Source organism: Ursus maritimus, unplaced genomic scaffold, assembly GCF_017311325.1.
Source record: "Ursus maritimus isolate PB19 unplaced genomic scaffold, ASM1731132v1 scaffold_8, whole genome shotgun sequence".
Classification (NCBI taxonomy): Eukaryota; Metazoa; Chordata; class Mammalia; order Carnivora; family Ursidae; genus Ursus; species Ursus maritimus.
Window position 1 is genome coordinate 23,228,887 of NW_024426996.1, and position 27,026 is coordinate 23,255,912.

General features: G+C 44.3%; 1 protein-coding gene across 1 annotated transcript in view; it reads right to left on the reverse strand.

Moving 5' to 3' along the window:
• The window catches only part of LOC103665331 (protein FAM47E), a gene marked incomplete at its 5' end in the record, with an annotated part of 29,502 nt that extends 2,478 nt beyond the window's left edge, over positions 1-27,024 (reverse strand). Inside the window, 8 exons of the mRNA XM_040625324.1 lie at positions 622-699; positions 8,328-8,483; positions 13,340-13,540; positions 15,377-15,527; positions 21,268-21,407; positions 23,553-23,913; positions 25,777-25,858; positions 26,994-27,024. Coding sequence (XP_040481258.1) covers positions 622-699; positions 8,328-8,483; positions 13,340-13,540; positions 15,377-15,527; positions 21,268-21,407; positions 23,553-23,913; positions 25,777-25,858; positions 26,994-27,024 — 1,200 coding nt within the window. The remainder of the gene's footprint in view (positions 1-621; positions 700-8,327; positions 8,484-13,339; positions 13,541-15,376; positions 15,528-21,267; positions 21,408-23,552; positions 23,914-25,776; positions 25,859-26,993) is intronic.
• Positions 27,025-27,026: the final 2 nt, after the last annotated feature.

The window sequence follows — 27,026 nt, forward strand, 5'->3', positions numbered from 1 at the left end:
CAGCAGGAAGACAGCACCTCTGACAGCAGAAATCAAATAAGCAGAATAAAAAAAAAGCAAAAGCCAAATCCTATCTCCGGGCCTTTGTCTAGGGAAAAGCATGCCCTTTCTTCCAGGGGCCTGAGTCCTGCTATGAAAAGTACGGTTGGCCCTTGAACAATATACTACAGGAGTTAGGGGCACACACCCCCCCCACAGTCAATTGAAAATCCATGTATAAGTTTTGACTCCCCAAAAACTTTACTAATAGTCTATGTTGTTGACCAGAAGCCTTCCTGATAATATAAACAGTTGATTAACATATATTTTGTATGTTATATATATTACATACTGTCTTCTTACATTAAAGTAAGAGAGAAGAAGTAAGTAAGTAAGCTAGTAAAGAAGAAGTAAAGTAAGCTAGAGAAAAAGTGTTATTAAGAAAATTATAAGAGAAAATACATGTCCAGTATTGTACTGTATTTATAAAAAAAAGAAAATTCACATATAAGTGGACCTGCATAGTTTAAGCCCGTCTTGTTCAAGAGTCAACTGTATTTTGCTTTCGGTAGGGTGCTGACCCCGTCCCATCAACAACTGTGAGCCCCTCAGCCAGTCGTTCTGAAATGACCCTTTACTCACACTTGGCATCTCGTAGCCCCTGCTTAGAATGAAATCCTTAAAGGCAGTGGTTCCATGAAGGTCCGCAAGTAACTCCTCCTAAAAGAGGACCCGCATCAAAACAAAAACAAAACCAAAACCAGCTGTCAGAAGTTTGATTCCACGCTTGTCCTAATTGAAAGCAGTCAGCTCTGTATAAAGTACCTCATTTTAAATCACTTCCTTCTCTTCTGTGAGTGTATGTATAGGTAACGTTCATGAGTTGCTGAATGTAAAGGCCTTCAAAAGATGACCAACTTTCTCTCCTTTCCCTACCCTTTTCTCAGACCCTTGTATTAAGGAGAAGCAACACTTTTTAGCAATTAGACAATTATTAAACCCAGATGGCTGGACTCTAACCGATTTGAGATTAACAAGTGTGATCCTGTGATTTTTAATAAGAACTATATACATTTGGTCTTCTTCCCATTCCTGGCACAGAGTTCCTAAAACATTGCAATTGCCCGAGTGATAAGAGCCACAAAGGCAGAAGGAGAAATCTTCGTTATTCATAACTAGCCCCTTGTACCCACAACAGAGATTATGTTAACAAGGTGATTTTTGGAAAGCCCTGAGTGAGCCACAGGGTGGTTGCCAGACGAAACAACCCCGTGAGGACAGGGTTGGAACTTTTGGCTCCATCCTGCAATCTCTGGCTGAATTAATCACGGATGACCAATGATGTAACCAATCGTGCCTACCTATTAAAGCCGCCATAAAAGCCCAAAAGGACAAGGTTCAGGGAGCTTCCCAGGTTGGTGACCATGTGGAGGTTTTGGGAGGGTGGTGTGCTCAGCTGGGGCACAGGAGCTCTGCACCCCTTTCCATATACCTTGCTCCGAGCATTTGGCTATTCTCAGGTTATAGCCTTCTTAATAAACCCATTATCTAGTAAGTAAGCTGTTTCCCTGAGTCCTTCGAGCAGATGACAGAACCCGAGGAGGAGGTGTGGGGACCTCTAACGCATAGCTGGTTGGTCAGAAGCACAGGTGAGAACCTGATTTGCGACTGGCATCAGAAGTGGGGGCAGGGTTGCGAAACTGAGCCCTTACCCTGTCAGGTCTGATGCCAACACCAGGCGGACAGTGGCAGACTTGAGTTAAATTGTAGGACACTCAGCTGGTGTCTGGAGAATCAGAGAATTGCTTGGTGTGGAGAAAAAAGACCTGACACATTTGGTGACCAGAATTGAGAGTAGTAGACCAAGACATGAGTGTTTTTTCCCCTTGACAATATGCCCATAATTTTTCGATCTGTTAAAAAGGAACAACAGGCCCCAAATGGAGTCACTTCTATTAAGCCCCACCAAGATTTAATACCTAATCTAACTGTTGGTTCAGCTTTCTTTCCCAGGGGCGGGATTTTAAACCAGTCTGGAATTTCCTGATGAGTACTAGCCAGTGGTCTGCGTAAGATCACCAGGCTTTCCCTCTAAGGGAGGTGACCTTGCCTACCACAAGCCTTTCTTCTCTTTTGCTAATAACCTCCTTATCGCACCCCATTTCTGCCTATAAAAGCCTTCCGTTCTATAAAAGTCCTTGGTGTGCCCTTCTATTTGTTAGGCGAGCTGCTCATGAGGCCTCTTCTGCTCTCCAGCCCTTCACCAAGATTTAAGCAACACTTCAGTTCTCCAGGAAATCCACCCTTTTGCAATATGTAGATGACCACTTGCTACTTTCAGCCTCCCAAGAGGAGTCCAGAAATGCTTCCATTTATATGCTAGAGCAGTTAGCTGAAAAGGCACAGTCTCTACGAAAAAATTACAATTATCTCTAGACACTGTTCGTTATCTGGGTCATTATCTAAGCCCTGAAGGACTTCAGCGATCTCCCAAGACAATTAAGTTAATCTGGGAATTTCCTACGCCCACGACTAGGTGAGAGATTTGGGGATGACTTTGGCTTGACTGGTTATTGCAGACGACGCGCTCCTAATTTTTTGCTATTAGCTACCCCACTCTATGAACTTACGAACATTTCAGTCCCTGAACACTTTTCTTGGGAAGACAAACGTGAGCAGGCTTTCAGGAGACTGGAGACAAGTACTGTAAGGACCGCCTGTCTTGGGGCCGCCTAACTGCAAAACCTTCCACCTGGTTTGTGTGGGAAAGAGGTAATCAAGCCCTGGGAACGCTGGCTTAAGAGCAAGGCGGTGAACAGAAGCCGATTACCTAGTACAGCACACGGCCCGGTTCAGTTGCTCCCACCTGTCGCAGCGGTCTCAAGGCTACAGTCACAGCGAGGGGCGGTCTCATCAGATTTGACCCTAGGAAATGATGTTTATTTGCAAATTCCGCACACCGTCCAAAGTCTTCTTAACTCAGAATCGACTCAACCTTTCTTGCAGGCAGACTAACTCCCTAAGAGATCCTTCTGCGCTCACAGCCTACTCCGTGCCTTAAACGTTGCAACACCCTTAAACCTGCTACGTTACTACCCTACCTGAGGAAGGAAGTCTGTGACTACAAGGTACTCATGTCCCGTTTTGTGATAGCACGTCCTGATTTATGGGGAACTCCTTTAACTACTCCTGATCTAATCTTCGTGGATGGGTCATACCGCAGAAATGAAAAGGGGGATTTTCAAGCTGGCTGTGCTATTACTGCCCAAGATGACCTACTCGAAAGAGCAAGCCTTCCCTAAGCTCCATCCCCGCAAGAGACAGAGCTCCCAGCCCTTACCGAGCGCGCCAGCTCTCAGGAGGACAAACTTAGTATCTATACTGATAGCCAGCATGCCTTCGGGGTCGTCCATGATTAACGGACGTTACAGAAACAAAAGGGCTTTCTTATGTCCTCTGGGACTCAGTCAAAAATGCGCAACAGGGAAATGACCTTACGGCTAGTCTCTTACCTCCTGAAATTGCTGGCGTTCCGACTGAAGCTCACGCTGCAAGATCGAAACCTCGGCCTCAGGGAAATGCCCTGGCCGACTTTCGTGCAAAGGCAGAAGCAAGTAGTCTATAAAGACTGGGCACATGGGGATGAAATCCATACTGCTTTTGCAAAAAAATGACCCCTCCTCGCCAGACTGTGGCTATCCTGCTCTTCTTGTAACACGGCAACCGTCTTGCGCCTGAATCAGAAATTAAGATGGTAAATTACTGGGGCTATGGGAAACTCAACAGCTGCTTAGTTCTTGCTGGTTCCCTGACAAAGCCCACTCTTTGGTTTTTGCATTACCGAACCCCCCACAGGGCATTTAAGATGAGCTCAAATTATGAACTGACACTGGGCAGGGAGACGTCTCTAAAACTGCGCAGACAGCCTGCAGCAATGTCTGACCAGCCGGTTCACAATCCCAGAGAAACTGTTTTTGTCTCCAAAGGCCTCAGACTCCTCTCCCTGGACCCTGGGAACACCTGCAGCCAGACTTCGTTCAACTGCCCCTTCGCGTGGGTTATCGATCTGTTCTGTTTCTGCGTGTGCTTTCCGGATGCGTTGAAGCCTTCCCCTGCCGCAAGGCTGCAGTCCCCACTATGGCAAAGAAACTGTCAGAGAACGTGTTTCCCACCTGGGGGATATCTTCCACAATCTCCAGCCATCAAGGCACCCACTTCACTTGGCAAATCACATGAGGCTTAATGAAAACCTTGCAAACTTTGGAATTATCATTGCCTTTATCACTCGGAATCATCAGGCGAGGTTGAGAGGACTAATGGGATCCTCAAACTTAATTTCTAAACTTGCTGAAATCACTGGACTCCCCTGGCTTAAGGTATTGCTTTTGGTCTTCCTAACTGTTTGCAGCAGCCCCTTTGGGAAACACAAACTCAGTCCATAGGAGATAGTCACTGGCAGACCAGTGTCTCCTACAACCTTCTGCTGGTCCCTCGTTGTCTCGTGCCAGGATGACCAGCTACTGCAACTCTTTCCTGTCTGACGCTCAAGCATATCGTCAACAGATTAAAGAAGATTTAATCTGATCCCAATTCAAGGCCACAGTCTAGAGCCTGGTGACTGGGTATTCCCGAAGCATCACCAGAGGAAGACAGCCCTGGAGCCCCATTAGAAGGGATCCTACCAGATACTCCTGACCACTGACGCTGCTACAAAACCAGAGGGCGCTGAGCCCTGGATACACACCCCACCGCTAAGAAGGCTCCACTTGACCTCTGCTCCTTCCTCTACAGATGCTGGAGACCTGAATCACATAGATGAGGAAGAGAAGTACCTGGCGCCAAAGTAGACTGCTTCTACCCGAGGCACGGATTCACACTTCATACTTTGACTAAACATGAAACCCCTTCTTCTTTTCTTTTCATTACTCTAACATTGGCCAGGAGGGATAATTCCATCCTCTGTATCTCTCAGTCCATTGCTAAGGGAGGCAAACTTGGCAGATTACTGGATTCGTCATGATGCAAGAGACCCTCGGTCCTTCCTGGGACCAATTTCTCCTATATCCCCATGTCACCACAAGCGACAGTTGACTCCTGCTTAGAAGAGGTACCTAAGTAGACACATTTACTTATGTGGATCTTTGTATATTTGCACCCCCGCATCCCCGTGTCTATCAAGATCAGATCTGCCCCCACTCCCCGAGAGATCTCACCAGCAGGACCCATCTTTGTCAGGCATTTAGGATGACTTTTTATTTCAGACTAGGCTATTCTCTTCCCATATGCACTAAAAACCTGACTGACCTCTGGTGTAGGAGTAAATACAAATGAGACTATGAAACTTCTTAACTCCTGGAGACATTGCAGATTCCATTGCTAAGACACTAGCTGCCCAGCAAAGATCCTTAGACTTTCTGGCCCAAGTTGTTCTTGATAACAGGATTATCTTTCGGCTGAGCAAAGAGGCGTCTGTGCTATGGCCAACACCACCTGCTGCACCTGGATTAACACTTCTGGGGAAGCTGAAACTCGGTTACATAACATCACTGAGCAAGCCACTTGGCTTAAAGGGTGACTCTATTTTTTTTTTTTAAAGATTTTTATTTATTTATTTGACAGAGAGAGAGACAGCCAGCGAGAGAGGGAACACAAGCAGGGGGAGTGGGAGAGGAAGAAGCAGGCTCCCAGTGGAGGAGCCTGATATGGGGCTCGATCCCATCACGCCGGGATCACGCCCTGAGCCGAAGGCAGATGCCTAACCACTGTGCCACCCAGGCGCCCCTAAAGGGTGACTCTTACAACTGGGTCATTCTTTGATTGGTTTGGTCTCAGGGACCATGGTTCCAAAGAGCACTCCAAACATTCGGAATGATCCTGCTTATAGTTACCGTAATAATCTCTCTGGTGTGTCCCATTATCTCAAAAGCTTGGAATGCATGTTTGTAGCCGCTTATCACCAAGCAAATGATCTCCCAAAGACTGGAATATCAAAAAAGAGACGAAGAGAATGACTGGCTAAAAAACCGTGAGCCTGATGTCGCAACCTGTGAACACCACAGCAATTCATCAAAAGAAACAGGATCAACAAAAGCTTTTAGAACACAGACCATCAGCTGAGAGCGGCACCGATGTCTTCAATTTTTATCACACCTCTCAGTGCAGCTCACAGTTTGATGAAGGGGGCGGGGGAATAATTAAAAAGAAACCACAGGTCCAAAACGGAGTCACTTATGTTAAGCCCCACCGAGACTTAATACCTAATCTAATTGCAGTTTCAGCCTGTCCCACGAGTGGAATTTTAAACCAGTCAGTCTGGAATTTCCTGATGAGCACCAGCGAGGTACTCTGCATAAGATCCCTGCCCTTCTGCCTAAGAAAGGTGACCTTGCCTGGAACACTCTTTTCTTTTGCAATAATTTCCTTGACCCACGCCATGTCTGCCTATAAAAGCCTTCCCTTTTATACAACTCCCTGGAGCACACTTCTATTTGTTAGACAGGATGGTGCCCAATTCATGAGTCACTGAATAGGGCTAATTACACCAATTAAATTTACTTGGTTGAATTTTGTTCTTTAATAGATTTTAACTTCAAAGGGCATGACAATCAGAAACGATTCGATCCAGTCGCAACATCTTTGGGGTATTTATGTATCCTTTTGGTTTTACCTTTCGTTTATTTGAATTTAAAAGTTGGGTAGATAAGTTTATGTCATTGTAACTCAGTTCTTTAATACCATTTCAGCTTCCAAATGAACTCAACCAAGAACAGACAGAACTCATGTGTTCCCAGCAAGATAGCCATGGCATCACAGTGACTGCCCTCTATCAGCATCCCACTGCTCCTGTGTCTTAGGAATTGGGGTGCCATAGTCAAGTGCAGCTAAAGCACACAGGGTAATTCAATCTTCATGAATTACAGAGTGTGATTTATAAACATCACGATGGAACAACCCCATTGTTTTGACTCCTGCCTGTGTCTAAGCTGTCTGATAAATAATCTTTTACTATAATATATGACCATATTGCCAAAATCTAAACATTACTTCGTTCTCATGAGCTTATTGTCACCATTTTGGCAAACATCTTTACTCAATTTTGCCATCAAAATGGAATATTTTTGTAAAATTCCTTAAGCCTTTTAAGAATTAGTCTTTAGGAATATATTTCTAAAAAGAGAAATTCTAAGACACCATAAAACAATACATTTTGCAACTATTTTTGTTTTTCAATATTTAGTTCATTGAGAATTGTTCATTCATTCATGTTTTATTATTTTTTAGGTGCAACTGGAATAGTTTTATGTTATGTATTAAATTCACAGAAAGTTAGATATTTTGCTCCAAAAACCATACACCAAGAAATTCTATTGAACATTATTTACATTATTTATAGGCTTATATAAGCATCTTGTGCTCAGAAATTTGTGTCATACCCCACATCTGAAAATAAGAATTTCATACCCACCACTAGAAAAGATAAAAACGACCATCCTTCCTGTCTCAGCTTCCCAATCTAAAGGAGGCACTTAATGAGTGATTACTGAATGAATGAGTAGGCAAATTCGTACAGCATTTTACTCTTTTCCAAAGTGTTTTCACATCATTATCTGGGAGAAGTTTTGGACCTGCTATAAAAGGAACAGTTTCACAAGTATTCTTATCAGAGCTCTGTCAAGTGTTGCATCATTATTTCCAAATTCCCAGGACTACAGTGAATCTCTTCCATCTGCTAGGCTCTTGTACGCAGGAGTTGGGCAGGCACAGAGTTTATTTGCAGTAAAATTAGAGCACATCCTTGTTACGTGTGTTTGTTGCTTTGTGGCATCTACCAGTGCTTCTTAACCTTTGCCCCTTTTCTCTCAGGCAGGCCCACCAACTCTGCTGAGCTGCATAAAGACGTTTCCCGAGTGCAATTTCCAATTCCTTAACATTCCTCCATTGCTGACCAAAAAACAAGCTTCACATTTACTCAAAGAGAACCCATGATGTTATATCTATTCTGAGGTCGGAGGTGGTCCTACCAGGTCACACCACCCTTTGAACAGCCAATTTATCCATAGAATTAATTGTTCCAAGAATGCTAGGAATACGGAGTGGTTGTCCCATCTTTAGAGACATAGTGTCTACCACAAAGCCAGGAGGTTCCAAGTCTTACTTATTAGACATACAATGTGTGTATGCGTAACCCTATATAATGGCTTGGCTTTCTCATTGCGGAGGTCAGCACGTGCGCTGTAAGACTTTCTGGAGCCTATGTTTCAGCCAGAGACTCTGGCTTCAATATGAGCTACGAGGGCCACTGTGATAACCTTTAGATCAGATGGGCGAATCTCAGCATATACGCATACCTGTTCCTGCAGCTCCTTTTTTAAATTCTCATCTTGAGCTTTGCATGAGCCCTTGGGGTCAACCAAAGGTTCATCTGCTCTTTGCTTTTTCCACAACTTGGTGTCCAGATACCATGCTCCATACCTCATCTTCACACACTTTGGTTTATGAGGATTCTACAAAAAATAACGTAATTCCCAATTTCATTCATTTTTTATGTTTGTCATTTCAATAAATCGAAGATTTAGCTTATGAAAACAGTAACATTAATTTTTAGCTTATGATTGATCCTTGCCAAAGTATTTTATGAAGCTTCAGTATGCTTTGGTTTACAAAGGTAGCATGAAAAGTTCATGAACGAGAAAATAATGGGATGGTTAAGTATGGCCTTTGGACTTAGACAAACACAGGTTCAAATCCAGCCTCCCCTACTTCATAGCTATAAGTCCACGGGCAAATTACTTCATGCTTCATCTGTAAAATGGAGATAACAGTATCCACTCCATAGGGTTGTAGGAAAGATTAAAGGGGAAAGTTACATAAAGCAGCTCGATATCACATCAACATCACATATTTCACTGAAGTGTCATGACCTTAAACAATACTGAGCCAACTGGGGCACCTGGGTGGCTCAGTTGGTTAAGCATCCGACTCTTGATTTCAGCTCAGGTTGCGATCTCAGCGTCCTGGGATCAAGCCCTATGTCAGGCTCACTGCTCAGTGGTGAGTTTGTTTCTCTTCCTCTTCCTCTTTCTCTGCCCCTCCCCCTGCTCACAAACGGTCCCCATCTCTCTCTCTCTAAAATAAATAAATCCCCCCAAAACCACCAATACTCAGCCAACCAAAACAATGAGTTGTAGACTTACTATGAGCCCAGCACTGTGTTCATCCTTGTTAATGCTACACTACTTCTGATCAAATGCTATGCAACAACAGCAATAACGACAGGTATGCTATTCAACACTAATCTCTTGCCTCTAATTGGAAGAGAGAAAGAGAAGGAAGAATAGATGTCACTCCTTTCTTTCTCCCATTCCTCAGTAGTAAATGAGGGCTGGTAAGGGGTCTGTTGGATCATAGCCTGATAGTGTCGATGTAATACCCACACGATGAGCAAGGCAGAGATATGAAACCCAAAGATTCTGCCCCTCTCTCTTCTCACTCACATTTAAACCTGAGGCTGAATGTGTGGGTCGTTCTAGGGTCAAGTCAGGTACGCCTTACCTAAAGCAGACAGGATGGGACAGAGCAGAGGGGAGGGAAAGCCCTTCTCAGAGCTGAATTCAGCATTTTGCTGCCTCTATTTCAAGCGTGCTGCTTAAAAATTGTAACCACCTCACAACACTCCTTGTCTTCCTTCCCTGCCTCGCTTTTCTTATCAGTATGTATCACCATTTGATATGCTATTTATTCTTCTGATTGCTTGCCTCTCCTTTCATCCTCTAAAATGTAAGCTTCAGAGATTGTTCCCGGATACAACCCTCTGGCAACCAGAACAGTATTTTGGACATAATAGGTGCTCAATAATATTTGTTGAATTAACTTGGCATTATTGATACTTTGAGCTGGATAATCCTTTGTTGGGGGGTCAGGGAGGGTGCTGTCCTATGCATTGTAGGATGTTTATTTCTATTTCTTTAAATGTTTTAAAAATGCTTTAAAAAACATTTTATTTATTTATTTGTCATTATTTATTTGTCAGAGAAAGAAAGAGTGAGCGCACAAGCAGGAGGAGTGGAAGGAAAGAGACGGGGGGGAAGGTGGGGATGAAATCTATGCTACTGTTACACTCCAGATCTGAGTTCTGAAATACGGTATGTTGTTGCATGACCAGTAATCTTTCAAGACTCAGTACAAACATAATTTCTTCTGTGAGGCCTTCACTGAACCTACCCTCACCCCGTGCTTGGTGGAATTGATTACTTCTTCCCATGTCTCTATGAACCATGACATCATTTCATTATAATTAATCATTTACCTGTTGACCCAACTAGGCTGTAAGTTCCTTAAGTGAGGAAACAAGCCTGTGTCTCTGCTTCTTCATTTGTTCCCAGCACTTTTTGGCACATAGCAGTAGAAAATCAGAAATGTTTGTTGAAGGTTTGCATAGACAAATGATGCATGAATGTCAGGGCAAAGAGAGATACGCTGCAGTAGGGCACAGACTGCTGGGAGAGATTAGAAGTAAGAATGAATGAATGTCAACCAAGGGGCCTGAAAAGTCTCCATGGAAAAACCGGCATATGACCTGGGTCTAAAGAAGGTATAGTGCCCCTCTTCCTCTTCCCATGTGGCACTTCAGGCAGAGAGAATATTGTGAGCACAGGTAAGGTTGTGGGAAAGCTCAGAGTTTTAAAGACCAAAGAGCAATGTAGCAGGCCCAAGAGTATATGGGGCAAAAATAAAGATGCGGATTTCCACTTCTGGAATAGAGATCAGATTTACCCTCCCATATGCAGCAGCCAAAAAATAGAAATAAGTATAAATATAAATATATATACATATATAATGGCTTATAAGACACTAGACATCAAATAACAAGTACAGTGATCCCTGAGACACAAGAAACAAAGAAGATAAACCCCACGATTGCCCCAGCTCATTGTCTTTTCTTTTTTTTTTTTTTTTAAGATTGCATGTATTTATTTGAGACAGAGAGAGAGAACGCACAGAGGGAGAGGGAGGAGAAGCAGACTCTCTGCTGAGAAGGGAACCCAGCATGGGCTCAATCCCAGGACCCCAAGATCATGACCAGAGCTGAAGGCAGATGCCCAACCGACTGAGCCACTCAGGCGCCCCTCAAGTCAAAGTTTTTGAAATGAAAATGACAATGTATGAGATGAAACATACACTAGAGGGGATCGATGGCTGGTTAGACCTTGCAGAAAGAACAGATCAGAACCTGTAAGGACAGCAGTCGTAGCACAGAGAAAAAACAGAATCCCGAACTGAACAGCAGTGAGCTGTGAGACATCCCCATGCAGCCTAATTGCATGTAATTGAAGTCCTCGGAGCAGCGGGGAGAGACAAAAACATTTTTGAAGACATAATGATCAAAATTTTCCAAATCTGATGTAAACTATAAACCCATGGATCAAAGAGGCTCAGCAAACCCCAGGTAACAGGTGTGTAGAATAATCACACGACTCACAAGCAGTGACAGACATCTTTAAAGGAGCCAAGGGAAATCACATGTCCAGAAAAACAAAGACAGGGAAGGCTTAAATTTCTCATCAGAAACAACACAAGCAAGAAGGCGGCGGAACACCATCTTTAGAGTACCGAAAACAAACAAAACATTGTGAATCCAAATTCCGTACCCACAAAAATCCCTTTAAAAATGAAGGCAGAATAAGGATGTTTTCAGACAAACAAAACTGAAGGAATGAATCACCAGCAGATCCACACCAGAAGCAGGGTTACAGGAGGTCCTACAGCTGGAAGGAAAACGACACCATATGGAAATGTATTTGAGCTTTCACATAGTGGCCCTCTGTCTGCCAGTCAAAAGTTCAATTTTGGCAATAACCACCAGGGCTTATAAAGCAGCAGTTGTGCAATGATTTGTACATACAGGGAATTGAGCAATTTGATTCAGCCCAGATTCAGGGCAAGCTGTGGTTCAGGCCTCGGGTATGATGGACACAATTTGCCTGTCCAACATCACTTTGCATTTTATGCTTTAGAAAGATGAGGAGCAAATGGAAAATTTAAAGTGCTGCTATTAGCGTTGGAGTGCATAGTTCTCGTAAACCTTATGCAACAGAGCCAAGGATGGAAAATATCGCATATGTAAAAACAGTCAGTCGACTGTGTTCAAATAGAAAGGACAAAGTTACTACGTTTCAGTGTTAGAAATCTAGTATCAAAGATCACATGTAGAAGCCAGAGGGTAGAGATGGTATATTGTTTCTCACTTTCAGAGAAAGGAACTTTGCCACCCCCACCCCTGACCACCACTTACATATTTAAATCTGCTGTTGGACTTGGGGCACTCGGGTAGCTCAGTTGGTTGAGCTTCTTACTGTTGGTTTTGGCTTAGGTCATGGCATCAGGGTTGTGAGATCGAACCCCCTGTCGGGCTCTGCACTCAGCCCAGAGTCAGCCTGAGATTCTCTCTCCCTCCCTGCTCTCTCTCTCTCTCTCTCTCAAATAAATAAATAAAATCTTGAAAAACAATCCGTTGTTGGACTGATACAATTTGACTTATGTGTATATGTATTTGCAGCTGTAGGTCGTGTAGAAAAGTGGAAAAGCACTTAAAACTCCATTCTACTTCCCTTTGGAACACAGCATGCTTTTTCTCCTCTGTTTCCTTGTTCTTCTATCTTCACGGGCAAGTGGTATTGAAAAACGGAGTGATTTGTTAATAATCAGCAAGCATGTGCTCAAGAATGACCGTTTGTGGTCAATAAGACACCCCCCAGAATTCATGGATTCTTTGGATAAGGAATAAACAACTTTCATGATCATTAATTGCAGCATTTAACTCTTGGAATAATAAACTTTCATATGTATTTCCATTAACTGTTAGAATTTCAACATTTAAACACATAAAGAGAGGATTTCAACATATAAACACAGAGAGATAACAATGACTATTCAGATATTAACAATAATGCTGGAGACGCCTGGGAGGGCTCAGTCCGTTGAGCGCCTGCCTTCAGCTCAGGTCATGATTCCGGGGTCCCGGGATGGAGCCCCACGCCGGGCTCAGTGGGGAGTCTGCTTCTCCCTCTGCCTCTGCCCCCTGCTTGTGCTCACTCTCTCATGCACGCTCTCTCAAATAAATAAATAAGATCTTTAAAAAAATAATGCTGAAAGGCGTGCCTTGGTTATATAACTAGCTTTATTATGTATATGAAATATTCATTGATTTAACAAATATTTATTAAACACCAAAAAAAAAAATTCAAGAATTCTTCTGAAAAAGGCCAGGGCTCCCCTGAAGTACCAGAATTCAAGGCTATTTAAGATTTTAATGCAACTTAATTTCCTTTGATTTTCACTCTTCTCCCCTTTTGGCAATTACCTGTGGTTTCTGGTGTTTCTGCTCATGGTCCAGTTTCTGGGAAAACTGTGGCCCCTGCAGTTTCTCTAAGCCCGGTCTCTTCTTGAGCTCCAGAGGAGCCTGGCTGAGCCTCATCGCGAGGGGCACGTCGAGGCTTGGTTTGCTCTGAGAGCCGATGTCAAACTGCTTCAGGATGAACTCTTCATCAATGTTCGAACTTCCCTGGAGGAATATCACATTGCATGAATCAAGGACAAATGGTGACATTTTTCTTTAATCTAAAGGAGGCATTTGACTATGGCTAGAGAAGAGGCAGTTTGGAGGAGAGAAAGAAAATGCTCAGTCAGCATTCGCTGGGGACAAGAAGTACTGGGGTTCTGGAGGCCTTTGTCAGTGCATTAAGGGACAACTTAGGACCAGCCGGAAGCAGTGAGTCCCTGAGGGAATTAATGGGCTGAGAAAACTTCAGCCTGTTTAATCCTATGCAGCCTTCTGAGTTCATAAAGATGTGATACATCACACACACACACACACACACACACACAGAGAAATATTACTCAGCCATAAAAAAGAATGAGATCTTGCCATTTGTGACAACATAGATGGACCCAAAGTATTATGCTAAGTGAAATAAGACAAACAGAAAAAGACAAATACCACACAGCTTCACCTATATGTGGAATCTAAACAACAAAACAAATGAACAAACAAACAAGAAAACAGAAACAGATTCATTAATACAGAGAACAAGCTGGGGGTTGTCAGAAGGGAGGTGGCTGGGGGTATAGGTGAAACGGGGGAAGGGGATTGGGAGGTAAAGTTTTCTAGTTATGGAATAAGTAAGTCATGGCGATAAAAGGTACACCATAGGAATACAATCAATGGTATTGTAATAGTGTTAGATGGTGACAGTAACTACACTGCAGTGACTATAGCTTAATGCATAGAACTGGCAAATCACTATGTTGCACACCTGAAACTGGAGTCAGACAAATGGATTCAGACAGAGAGAGCAGCCAAGAGATGAGAGAACACCTAACAACATCTTAGCACCTAGATCTAGCTATACCTGAAGCTCCTAGGACCTCTGGATAGTTCCCCTACCTCCTTCAATCCAGTCTGAATTATATGTCAATCAGTTTCCAATGAAATAATCCTAAATAATACATTGGCTAAAACCGACTAATGTTTTCAAAAAATGGGAAAAAAAGATTACAAATCCTAGTGGGTCTTAAATCTAGGAAAAACCTAAGGAATTAGACATCGACAGGGACTCAAGAACACAACTAGGTATTTAAATGGGTTCTTGGAAGGAGGGCAAGGGAAGACTTTAAGAACTAACAAAAGTCCATTCATGTCAGAAATACCTTTTGTGAAGGTTGTAGTTAAAAATGGCTGAGTACTTACAGATAAATATAACTGAGAAAAATGAGTTGAAGGAGTGAAGGACATGGAGGAAAAAGGACACTGAGATGGAAAATAAAAAAATGAAACAACAGGGTGGGGGAAATGAGTAGTTATTAGCCAAAATATATAAACTTTCAGTTATAAGATGAATAAGTTCTGGGAATCGAATGTACAGCACGGTGAGACAGTAAACAAAATTGTCTTTATATACTTGAAAGTTGCTAAGAGAGTAGATCTTAAATGTTCTCACCATGTTCAAAAAAGGTAATTATGTAAGGTGATGGGTGTGTTAACTGATCCAATTGTGGGAATCATATATATATATAATCACAAATTATCACATGGTACACCTTAAATTTACACAATGTTAGTAATATCTCAATAAAGCTGGCAAAGAAAAAGAGCCACTGAAAAGAAAGAAAGAAACAACAGCAATATGACATATAAACAATAAACATTCAAATAGGCTGCAAGCTTGCAAACTTTCCAGAGACATCATCTACAGGAAACAATTCTAATCATAAATGGTGGAAGAATCATAATTCCTTTATAACTTTATTTGACTTAGATCATATCCTAACATTGTTTTTTAATAATAGCAACCCTGAGCTTGACTTAAAAAGTAGCTTGTAAGAATTACTACTAACTTACAAAAGCAGTAGCCCAGTCGCAGAAGTCCCTAACTCCTTTGCGCACGTTTTCATGAGGAAGAGGACCATCTTCGTGGAGCAAATCTGTTTCACTGGGCTTCTTTTCTTCATAAAGCCATTGACCTGGATGTGACACAGGAGTCTTCTTGGGACTGAGGATAATGAGATCATCAAAGACTTAGAAGATGAAACACCATGAAGCCAAGTAGATTTCAGTGCTATCTTGAGGAAAGAAGATGGTAATGCGTGCATTTCTAACAGTCTCTCACCAGCACATAGGGGTAGACATTAATTTTCCAGAGACCACATTCTCATTATCAGTACTATAAAGGTAAGTATATCATGATTAGCTATAATAATGAAAATGTATACAGCATTTTACCAGTATAAGTTGATTTTTCGACATGCTGAGTACCATTTATTAAGACATCTGCCAAATTACTGTGCTTGCAGTCACTTAAAGCCATAGACAATCTTCACAAGCAGATGTCCTTGACTTCTCTCTCCCTTCCCTAAAATCCAGCCCATTAATGAATCTGGTAGGTTTTAACTCTGTCTCCGTCTCTGGACTGGTACAAATGCTTCTCGCTGGTGTCTCTGATCTTCTCTTAAGGCCCCAAACCCCAACCCCTAATCCATTCTTAGCACTGCAGCTAAAACAGTCATTTCGAGATATAAATCTGGTCGTAGCAAATGAGGCCACCCTTCACCCTCAGACAAACCTCTCAACAGCTTCTTTTTCAAATTGAGATATCATTCACATACTATAATATTTACCATTTCAAAACATACAATTCGGTGGTTTCCGTATATTTACAAAGTTATGCGACTACTACCGTTATCTATTCTGGAACATCTGCATTACCCCCAAAACAGAAGCTTCGTAGCCACTGACAGTCACTCTTCATTTCCCCCACTCTCTCTGCTCCTGAAAACCAGTAATCTACCTTCTGTCTCTATGGATTTGCCTATTCTAGACATTTTATCTTGTGTCTGGCCTTTTTCACTTAGTATAACGTTTCAAGGTTCATACATGCTCTAGAATGTATCAGTGGCTTACTCGCTTTTATGACTAAGTTCCATTGTCTGAGGGGACCACGGTTTGTCTATCATCAGTTGATGGACATCTGGGCTATTATGCATGGTGCTGTTATGAACGTTCAGGTACAAGTTTTTGTGTTCAATAGCGTATTACTCTTTTATTAAAGACCTAAGTCTTAACTCCGTTTCCAAGGTTCTTCATGGCCTGATCCTTGCCTATATCTCTAGATTCTTCTGACATTAACACCCTCCCTCACTCTCTGAGCTCCAGCCATTGTGGCCGCCTCTCAGTTCCATGAATTCATCATGCTCCCTTCAGGCACAGGGCCTTTGCACACATTGTACCACCTGACTGCAATGCCTTCTGCATTCCCTCATCCCCCTTATGTTCCAACATACATATCCCTTCCTCAGGGAGGTGTTTCCAGGCTGTCCCCAGAACCCACACTTCCTTCTCAGCACCGTGTATCTTTTAGTCATAGCATCCATATATTAATTCATCCATCCATTCATTCAACAAGCATTTATTAAACACCAACTAAGTACCAGGCACAGTTCCAGGCATTAGGATTCAGCTGTAGATAAAGTTTAAACTCTGTCTTCATAGAACTTAAGATTGAGACAGATAGGAAAGAGGTAAGCCTATGCCAGGTGATTACAAGTGACATAAAGAAAAATAAAACAGGGCAGGAGGGATGGACAGTGTTGACAAGGGGCTTTTTATTTCTACAGAGAAAGCCTAGCTACCAAAGTGATAGTTGAGTAGAGACCCAAAAGAAGAAATGGATCAAACCATGCAGATATCAAACTGCAGACGCCAGGCAGGAAAGCAGAACACGTACAAAGGGCTGGAGGCACGAGTGTGCTGCGCGTGGATGGGGGCAGCAGAGAGGCTCGTGAGACTGAAGGGGCGAGACCAAAGGACAGAGTAGCAGAGGGTGAGGCCTGATGGGTAACAGGGCCTGATCATAAGAGACTTTAGAGGCAACTGTAAGACTTTGGATTTTACTCTGAATAAGCAAGTAATTGAAGAATTCGTTTTAAATCAAAAACATAGCATCTATTGTCATCATATGTATCCTCCAGCACGTTTGTTTAAATTGAGGTATACTTGACTCATGAGGTCATGTGAGTTTCAGGTGTACAGCACAGTGATTTGACAAGTCTGTATGTTACGCTGTGCTCACCACCGGTGTATCTGTCACCCTACAACGCCATTACAATACCATTGACTACATTCCCTATGCTGTACCTTAACTGGAGAATTTAAGGTACAGGAATGAGGCTGACTTAGGTTTTTTAAAGAATCATTTTAACAACTGTGTGACAAATAGACGAGGGCAGGAAGTGGGGCTACGTTGGGTGGAGGCCATGAGGCCAGTTAGTAAAGTACGGCAATAATCCAGGCAAGAGTTGATGGTGTCTTGAAACAGAATAACAGTAGGACAGTAAGTGAGAGTCCGGATATACTTCAAAGGTAAAGCCTTGGGATTTGTCGGCAGTTTCAAAAGTAACTGGAAGAATGAAGTTGCTAGCTACTGATCTGGAGAAGACAGAAGGGTGAGAAGGATGGGTAGGTTTGGGGAAGAAACCTAGAACCGAACAAGAGTTCAGTGTGCACTTGTTGAGCTTGAGATGGCAAGCGTACATTCAAGGGCAAACGTTGAACATCCATTTAAAGATGAGCAGGGATGAGGTCACTTCAGTAGATGTCCGAGACTGACGCACTTCAAGGAAGTGCATCTTCCTTAAAAGGAAGAGGAGGAGGGACCAGCAAAAGAAGACCGGGGAGAGGTCGTTGAAGTAGGAGGAGAACCAAGAATGGGGGGTGTTCCAGAGGCCGGGTGAACAAAAGTGCTTCAAGAAAGAGGACATCATCAATTGTGTCAACTGGTATTGGCCCATCAAGCATGATGATCACAGAGAACGGACTGGGTGACATAGAGGTCAATGGCATCCGTGACCAAGGGCAGATTCTTTGGAGTGCTGATGCGTTAAAGAAAGAAGAGGAAGTGAGTATGGACACCTCTTAAACGGAGTTTGGCTCTAAAGGAAAGGAGAGACTCTGTGCTCAATGAAAGTTGTTTTCAGGATGGGAGATGTTACCTCATGCTATGGTAGGCTGATAATGGCCCCCAAAGAGATCAGGTGCTAATCCTTGGACCCTGTAAATGTTACTTTACTTGGAAAAATCATCTCTATAGATATGATTAATTTAAGAAGCTTGAGACGGGGAGATTCTCTTGGATTATCTGGGTGGGCCCTAAATGCCACGAGTGCCCTCGTAAGAGAGGGGCGGAGGGAGATTTGACTCACACACACAGAGGAGAAGAAGCTGTGAAGACAGAGCAGAGAGAGATTTGAAGATGTTGACCGTGAAGATTGGAGCAACGTGGCCACAGCCATGGAATGCCAGTAGCCACCAGAAGCTCGAAGAAGCAAGGAGTTGATTCTTCCCTAGAGCCTCTGGAAGGAGCGTGGCCCTGCTGACACTCTCATTTCAGCACAGTAATACTGATTTTGGACTTCTGGCCTCTAAAACTATGAGATAATAAATTGCTGTTGTTTTAAGCCACCAAATTCACGTTCCTGTGCACAGTGCCAACGCACAAGGACATGCTAACAGAATGGGCTAAGACTACGCTGACAGAAAACCTTGCCATTATGTGATTATACATTCATTTTGTGATGATAATTTATTAAGATACTTGTTTTGTTTACTTCCTCTATACTATTATCTTCTCTCCTTTTAAGTAGATAACACATTTGTTTTTCATTTCTCACCCTGCAGATTTTTTCAGGGTCGACCAAGGTAACTGCCTACAGTTAAAGGCAGAACCTCTATTGTGTAGAAGCCCAGGCTTCTGGCAGCAATTAAGCTAGACGTTGTGCGTGACGTAGGAGGAGAGGGGTGGGTGTCCAGAGTGGACCACAGACAGCAAGAATGGAGAGAAGAGTCCCAAAGGCCAGAAAGAAGTTAAAGAGGAGTCCTGCAATTATTGGGGACCAACCCCACTTTCTTAGAGTACAAATGATGACCATGATTGGTTTGCTGCTCAGTGACATGAGGGCTTGGGCCAGATATAAATAGGAAAAGAGAGAGAGAAGTGGTCTTTTGTAAACATGCGGCTTCGTGAGCTGAGATGCATACCTTCTGCGTGTACGCACTGCCCCCGCCCCTGCTGCAATCACCGCGAGGACAGGGGTCCTGATCAGTTCACCACTACGTCCTCAAAACCTAGCATTGTCTATGGCCCAGAGTAGCTACCCAGTAAGTACTGTTGTTTTGTTTTGTTTTGCATAAAGAGAACCAGCTAACGGTTCACTGAGGATCAAAAAATTCAAAGATGCTCATAGGGCCACAACGACCCACTCTGTTGGGGTCTCCTACTTAGGACACTTCTCCCTCTTCCCCACCCAGGTTCTGAGCAAAATAATACAAAGGGCAAAGATGAAAGCCAAAATGCCACCTTTATTACTGACAGCAGCCGTGCTGGAGCACAAGGGTTTAGGTTCAAAAGGACTTGTTAACTGAAACCAGAAATGGGCGGACTGTCCCATGCAGGCCCTGGTGGTGCTGGGCCGGGGTGGGGCTCCCCTCAGGAAGGCAGGAGCAGAGGACTGTGTTTCCCATGAGCCATCTTTCTTCTGGAAGAAGGACAGAACTGAGATGTGTGTGCCCAGTTGTTCTCCCCACTTTATGAGGGGGTACACTCAGGGGCCAGGATGGTTGGGTTCCTGTCACCTTGTGTCTCACTTTAGCAAACATGTATAATTTTAAAAAAGCTCTGCATGGCCCCTTCCACACACCCTGACCATGGGCCTGCGTCCTCTGTAAGTGGTCTGGGGCCTGTGGATGGGCGGCTGTCTCCTTCACCCACACTCCTGAGGGCCCACCAGTGACATTTAAATTCACAAGTCAAATTTGTATCCCGAACTATTTTTTTAAAGATTTTATTTATTTATTTGAGAGAGAGAGAGATCAAGTGGTGTGTGTGTGTTGTGGGGGGGGAAGAGGCAGACAGAGAGGGAGAAGCAGACTCCCCACTGAACAGGGAGCCCTACGCAGGGCTCGATACCAGGACCCTGGGATCATGACCTGAGCCGAAATCAGATGCTTAACTGACTGAGCTACCCTGGGGCCCCCAAATCTATTTTTGTATAGTACACTTATCACTGCATTAACATTTCAGATTAAATATTATGTGAACTGGGAATACAAGAGTGTGATACAAAAGAAGAAGGTTTCTATGAAAATTAAGCTTAGTGCTTTGGAAAGGTTCAACTCAGGTGGTGTTACGTATGTAGTTTACACAAAAGGATGACTGGAACCTTCAAGCAGCAGACACATACTCCAAAAAGGCCTGACATTCAAAGACTAGCAAGTGAATGTACAGCTATGTTTTAGGATAAAATAAAATGTTTCAACTACTTTAGTAACATCTTTCGTAATTTCCTGTGTTAATCTTTTTGTTTTGTTTTGTTTTGTTTTGTTTTGTTTTGTTTTGTTTTCCAACCAACTACTGGTCCCAATCATGTTGAGTAAAAGGCTTCTAACACAGATAATTCAAAGAGTCATCGTGGGCCTATTAGTCAGGTTTTCTCAGTGTTTCTCTTCCCAAACCGCCGTCCTAGAGTCATGTACCCGTGTTGGCTCTATTGCTGGATAATTCACATCCATCTATGAAATAAACACTACTCACAGCAGGACCCAAGGCTCCTTTCCTTTCTCCTTGGGAACTTAAGTTATTTTGCTTCTCAAGATTATTCAGACAAGGAGCTTTGAGAAGGTAAGTCCTCGAATGTTTCATCAGGTGACACAACCAGCAAGGGGTTAAGAACAATACTTACAGTCCCAGGTCGACTTGGGTAGAACGTTTTTTTAAGAGTTTGGCTGGTTGCTTTGTTCTTTTCCCAACACCCTGACAATAAGCCCATGTGTCCTCCAGCTTCCTGTCCGGATCCAGCACTTCCAGCACCTTTAATAAGAGCTACAAACAGAAAACAGTCTTGGAGGGAAGAAAAATGTGCCGGAAAAGAAGGCCCCTTGATTCTAAAACAGAACAGACCAGCATGCCCCTTGGCTTTGCTTTTCCAGCGGTTATGCCGCTCCTCGATTTCTGCGCAAGTCCTGTGCCGGGCGCTGTGGGTAAGCGTCCCCCACCTAGACATTAGGAATGTGGCTGTTGTGCCGATGTTCCAGCTCCTCCAGATGGAATAGCGCCCCTGGGCCGACCCCAGTCCCTCACCACCCCACTGAGCCAACTGCCTCTACGGGGTTTCTGTAGTTTTTGACTGCCCAGCATCCATCTTTCCTCCCATACACAACGGTGTCCAGATTTTTCTCTGGACCCCATCCTTTCTCCACAGGCAGGTCAGGACAACCGAGACCACAGTGACTGGTTTAGGAACAGGCGCATAACTGAAGCTTTACCCATGGGAACGAGGCTATGGGATTTTACTGGCAGTGTGCAAAAGGAGGTGTTCTTTTTCTTGGTACAATTTAAATCTAGAGCAGCTGGTGGCCATCATACCATAAGAAGAGCTCCTGCCTCGGAAAGAAGCCAACATGCCTAGCTGGGGAGGTCAGACATGGAAATAAGGGCCACAATCCTAAGTGCCGCTTGAGGGTATGTAGAAAAAATCTGCTTGTCACGGGCTCAGACGCTCTGGCCTGCAGGAGAGGCAGTGGAGGAAAGCCCAAGCAGAAAATAATTGACCAGAAATTCTAGCTGTCCTTTTTATAGTCTTTTCTGCCTCGTATCATTTATTCATTCATTCGTTGAGTGTCTACCATATGCCCGGTATTAGGGGTACCTAGTGAAAGACACAGATAAAGTCCCTGCCCTTCTAGAGACTTTATGCCAGTGAGGAGCCCAGGGGTGACAAGGGCTACCATGAAAAATAGATTACAGCAAGGGTTAAAGGAGGGGATAGAAGGGAAGTGTTATTTTATGAGACATTTGAGCAAGGATCTGAGGACGTGAAGGAGTGAGCCAGACAGACATGTGGGGGCAGGTGTCCCGGGCACGGAAGAGAAATCTGAACTGGACATGCTTGCTTGTGTTCACACAGCAGCTGGGAGGCCAGCGGGCCGGGAGCAGGGTGAGAGCAGAGGAGGAGGTGGTGAGCTTGGAGGGGGAGCGGAGTAGGGGTGGGGCGGAGAGCCGACGGACGTGCAGGGCCTTTCAGACCATGACGAGGACATTACTCTGACTAGGAAAGGGCCCTGGAAGGGCTTTGCAGAGAAGTCAGCCATGCTGACTGACCCGGGGAGCAGACTACGTGGGTGAGGGTGGGGTAGCAGGCACTGTTCGTTCCCTGCCCAATACCCATTCTGCCTTTTTCTTAAGTCTAACAGAATTGTATTCTAGATTTTGTTCCAGGTCACAATGCCCAACCAGAAACTCAATTTTCTAGACGCCCTAGCAGCTAGAAGTGGTCATAGGAATGAGATGTTTACCGGGAAATTTAATACTTGTCTAATTAAAAGACAGTCAGCTGGCATGGACCCTTTAACCTTTGCCCCCTCCCCTCTCTTGTGTGAAAGACAGTTGATGCCTGGAGGTGTGGAAGCCATCCCGGGATACAAGAACAAGAGACATAAACTAAGGATTATGGAGCTCAGAATCAAAAGCAGCCTGGGACACTGGTGACGTAATGGAGCTGCCGTCCAAACCCAGCCTAACAATGTAGTGACTTTTGCCCACAACCTTTCGGGCTCCCCCCGCCTACCCATCAGTTAGTTAAGTACAATGGACACCCACTAACACCAGGCTAAAGTAACAGAAGCAAGACTGAACAAGTCCCCTTTTGGTTTCTGCCCTCAAAAAGTCCCAAGCAAAGTAGACTGGTAGAACTTCAGGGGAAAAGAAGTCGAATGTTTCTGGTTTACTGGACCTTTATAAGTTGTGTGGCTTCATAGCAAGCAAAGAGGGTGGCGAGTATGTTGCTGCCAATGTCTTTCCTGGGAACAGAGAAAGGAAGGCTGCTCCAGCCCCCATGAGAACTCTCACCCTGGGAAGACTTCCTCGTCCCCCCAACCATGCAAACATGTCGCCCCCTCAAAGGAGCTCCCACACGTCTAAGGAGAATTCTTGTCAAGGCCCTCCCACACCCCTCGGTCAGGAGCTCACCTCGACAGGCATGTCTTCCCCCAGATTAGGGTAGAGAGCCAAAGGGTGCAGGGCCACCTGGCTTTCGGCGTCCGCCAGGAAGGCCTTCCGCACCTGCTGGGCTGGTGAGAGCTTGGAAAACAGGGCTGCTTCCTGGGGCCACTTGTCCTGCCTCTTCTTTGGGGCAGGTCGGGGAGCTGTGTGATGGATCTGGGGGAGAAAGGCCTCCTGAGGTCCCCGAGTGATCAGACCCTCGTAAGGCGGGCAGCCTCTCCTGAAGTCATCCAGTCCCTTCTTCACAAATGTCCACCGCAGGCTGTTCAGGAAAGGGGGGCGGTGCCTGTGCTTTGTCAAACACTTGGAAGGTAGGTTCTCTTTGTACCTGTAAGACAACATGCCCGGTGGTATGGACCACAGGGATTGGGGGGGAGACAGAAGTTGTAAGGAGGCTGGCCTCCACCTTTCTTGAGGAGGTGAGGTGGGGGGAGGGTTCCATGGAGAGGGTTGAGCTAATCAGACTTCTAGTTCATGGCACATCATCTCCAGCCTATGCAAAGCCCCTCTCCTGCTTCCTTGAGGCAGTTATCCCGCATCCCATTCTCGCTGCTCTCCCTGCACAGGCAAAACCCCTCTCACAGGTTTAAAAAGCACCCTTCTGCTTGTACACTCCTTGTGATGTCTGTGTCATTCTTTTATGTGCATGTAGTCTTAATTTACATAACTAGTACGATGCCATGTCCTACTGATTTGTTAGGCACAATGTTACAAAGGCCCATCCATGTCACTAGGTGTAAATCGAATTCGTTTTTACGACCTGGTTCATCTACCCATTCTCCTTGTCACAGGTTGCAGCTCCTCCAGGGACTTTTTCTTATCCTTTAAAGGACCAGAGTGCTGTGGGAAGAACCTGGATCCGAGGGACCACTCGCACCTAACTAGCTGAATGACCTTGGCACTTCATTTAATCTCTGTGGGCCTCAGTTAACCCCCTAAACTCAGAGAGTCAAAGTTTTCAAACGGGCAGTCCATGGACTGCTTGGGGCCTACAAACCTGTCATTTGGTCCCTTTTCTGTTTGAATAAGAATTAGAATTCTGAATAAGAATTACAACAGTTAACACATTATCAAGGACTTCTTCTGTAACAGGCACGTTCGAAATGCTTTACATGTTTGAACTTATTGAAATCTCATAACAATCCAATGAAGTGGGTGCCGAATACTAGCATTACTCCCACTTACAGATAAGGAAATCGAGGCACAGAGAGGTTTGAGAACAAAACAAACGCTTGTGAAAGACCTCACAGCTAATAAGTGGTAGAGGTGGGATTGTAATCCAGGTAGTGTGACTCCAGAGAAAGGTGTTTAAGCACTACACTAGAGCTTCTGACATAGAAAAAAAGTTCACATACACGATCTAGAACAAAAATCAGGCTCTCTGGGAACACTGGGTCCACCCTTCCATGGAGCCACCAGTTGGTACAATGGTTGCCCTCTACAGATAAATCCTATACTCTCTTAGTCACAGTCTCCACCCCTCCCTACTGTCTTATTCTACCCAGCCTGCTTCACCCAATTTCCTTACCCACCAGGCCCCTGTCTGCACTGAGTTGTGAGAATATAAATATGACATGGAAGCAGTTGATGGAAGGAAAATGAGACCAGGTCCTAGATAATCTGACACATCCAGCCACTGCCTAAGTCAGGACTTGGAACCTGAGCAGCTTAAGGGCAGGTCACTCATTACCTTCATACGTCACTGCCTTAGTCAGATATGTCTATATTATTGGTGTCTTTCCCTGAAGACTCTTCCACCTCCAGGCCCCTTTCATCTGTAATGGCTCGTTACACAGCAAATCTACTCCTCCTTGCACTCATCCTTACAGGCACAAAGCATTTTCAAGAGGTTCCAGTTTAATCCCTATTCTTTTCTTATCAGTCCTAGAAACTTCCTGCTTGCTGTGTGTACATGTGTGTGTGTTTGGGCTTAAACCAGCTCTACTATGAAGATCTACATGATCAAATAAATAAATAAATAAATATATCTATATCTATATCTATATCTATATCTATATCTATATCTATCTATATATATATCTTTTTAAAAAAATGAACAAACTACCAGTATGGTGTCTTGGATGGATCTCAAGGGCTTTATGCTGAGTTAAAAAAAAAAAAAAAGCCCATCTCAAAAGGTTTTATACTGTATTATTCTATTTATCTAACATTCCCAAAAGAACAGACTTACGGAAATGAAGAACAATCATGGTTGCCAAAGGTTGGGGGTGGGGAAAGGAGTTCTGATAAAAGGGTTGCAAGAAGTAGTTCCCCTGTGGTGAGGAAATTGTTTTGTATCTTGATGAATACATATGACAAAATTTTATAGAAGTTTATACACACACACTTCAAGCAAAATCTGGTGAAATCCGAGCAAGAGCTATGGTCTGACGAATACATTGTGCCAATGCCCATTTCCTGCTTTGGTAATTTACTACGGTTGCCTAAGATGGTACCACTGGAAGCAGCTGGTGGAAGGGTACATGGGACCTCTGTACTATTTTTGCAACTTCTTGTGAGTCTGTAATTATTTCAAAACAAAAACTTTGAAAATATGGGGGGAAAAATTCCCGAAGTGTTCATAATTGCTAAAATGTATACAATATACACTACGTGCCAGTAATTGCTTTACATGTGCTATGTCGGTTAATCCTCACGACAAGCCTATAAAGCTGATTCATTTTGTTGTTCCCATTTTACAGTTGAGTAAACAGAGCCCAGGAGGAGCAACTAACTTGTCTAACGCTGCTAGGCAAACCAGAAGAGAACTAGCCTTGGACTCCAACCTTAGTGATTCTAGACTTTGGAATCTACCACCATATCGGGCTGGCTGCCTCCAAGAGAGGCGAATTCCATTCTCATAAACAGCTCGAGGAATCCGCAAAGACAAAAAAGCCTTGGGTTCCTGCCCTGTGGTTGTGACACCAACCATTCAAAATGGCAGCAGACCGCCCCAGTATCTGAGGCTCTCCCCCAGACGCAGGCCCAGCTTGGCCACAGTCACAAGCCGGGAGGCCAAAGGCTCCAGATCCAGTAGGTTAACCCGGAGAAGGGTGGGTGGCGGGCTAAGGCACCACGGAGGACTCTGTGGCCCTCAGTTTCCCATCTGGAATGGGTATGTTAATCTACATCCCCTGGGAGGTTGTGAGGATAACAGGAAAAACTGTGCTTTGCAACAGGCGCGTGCGCGTGGTTATTTTATATTATAATCATTTAGGTGCCGAGGACCTTGGGGAGAAAAGGCGGGCGGGACCTCCAGCCAAGCCCTCCGCGGCCCTCTGCCCCCACTCCCCCACACCCCGCCGCCCCTAGCCCCGCGCCGCGCCCGCCAGGCCCCAGCAAGCACGGGGTGCAGGCGCCCCCACGCGGCACCCGCCGGATGCGCTCCCCCGGGAGCGCCGCACTTACCGCGGCCCGCAGGTCCCGCCCGCTGGCCCCCGG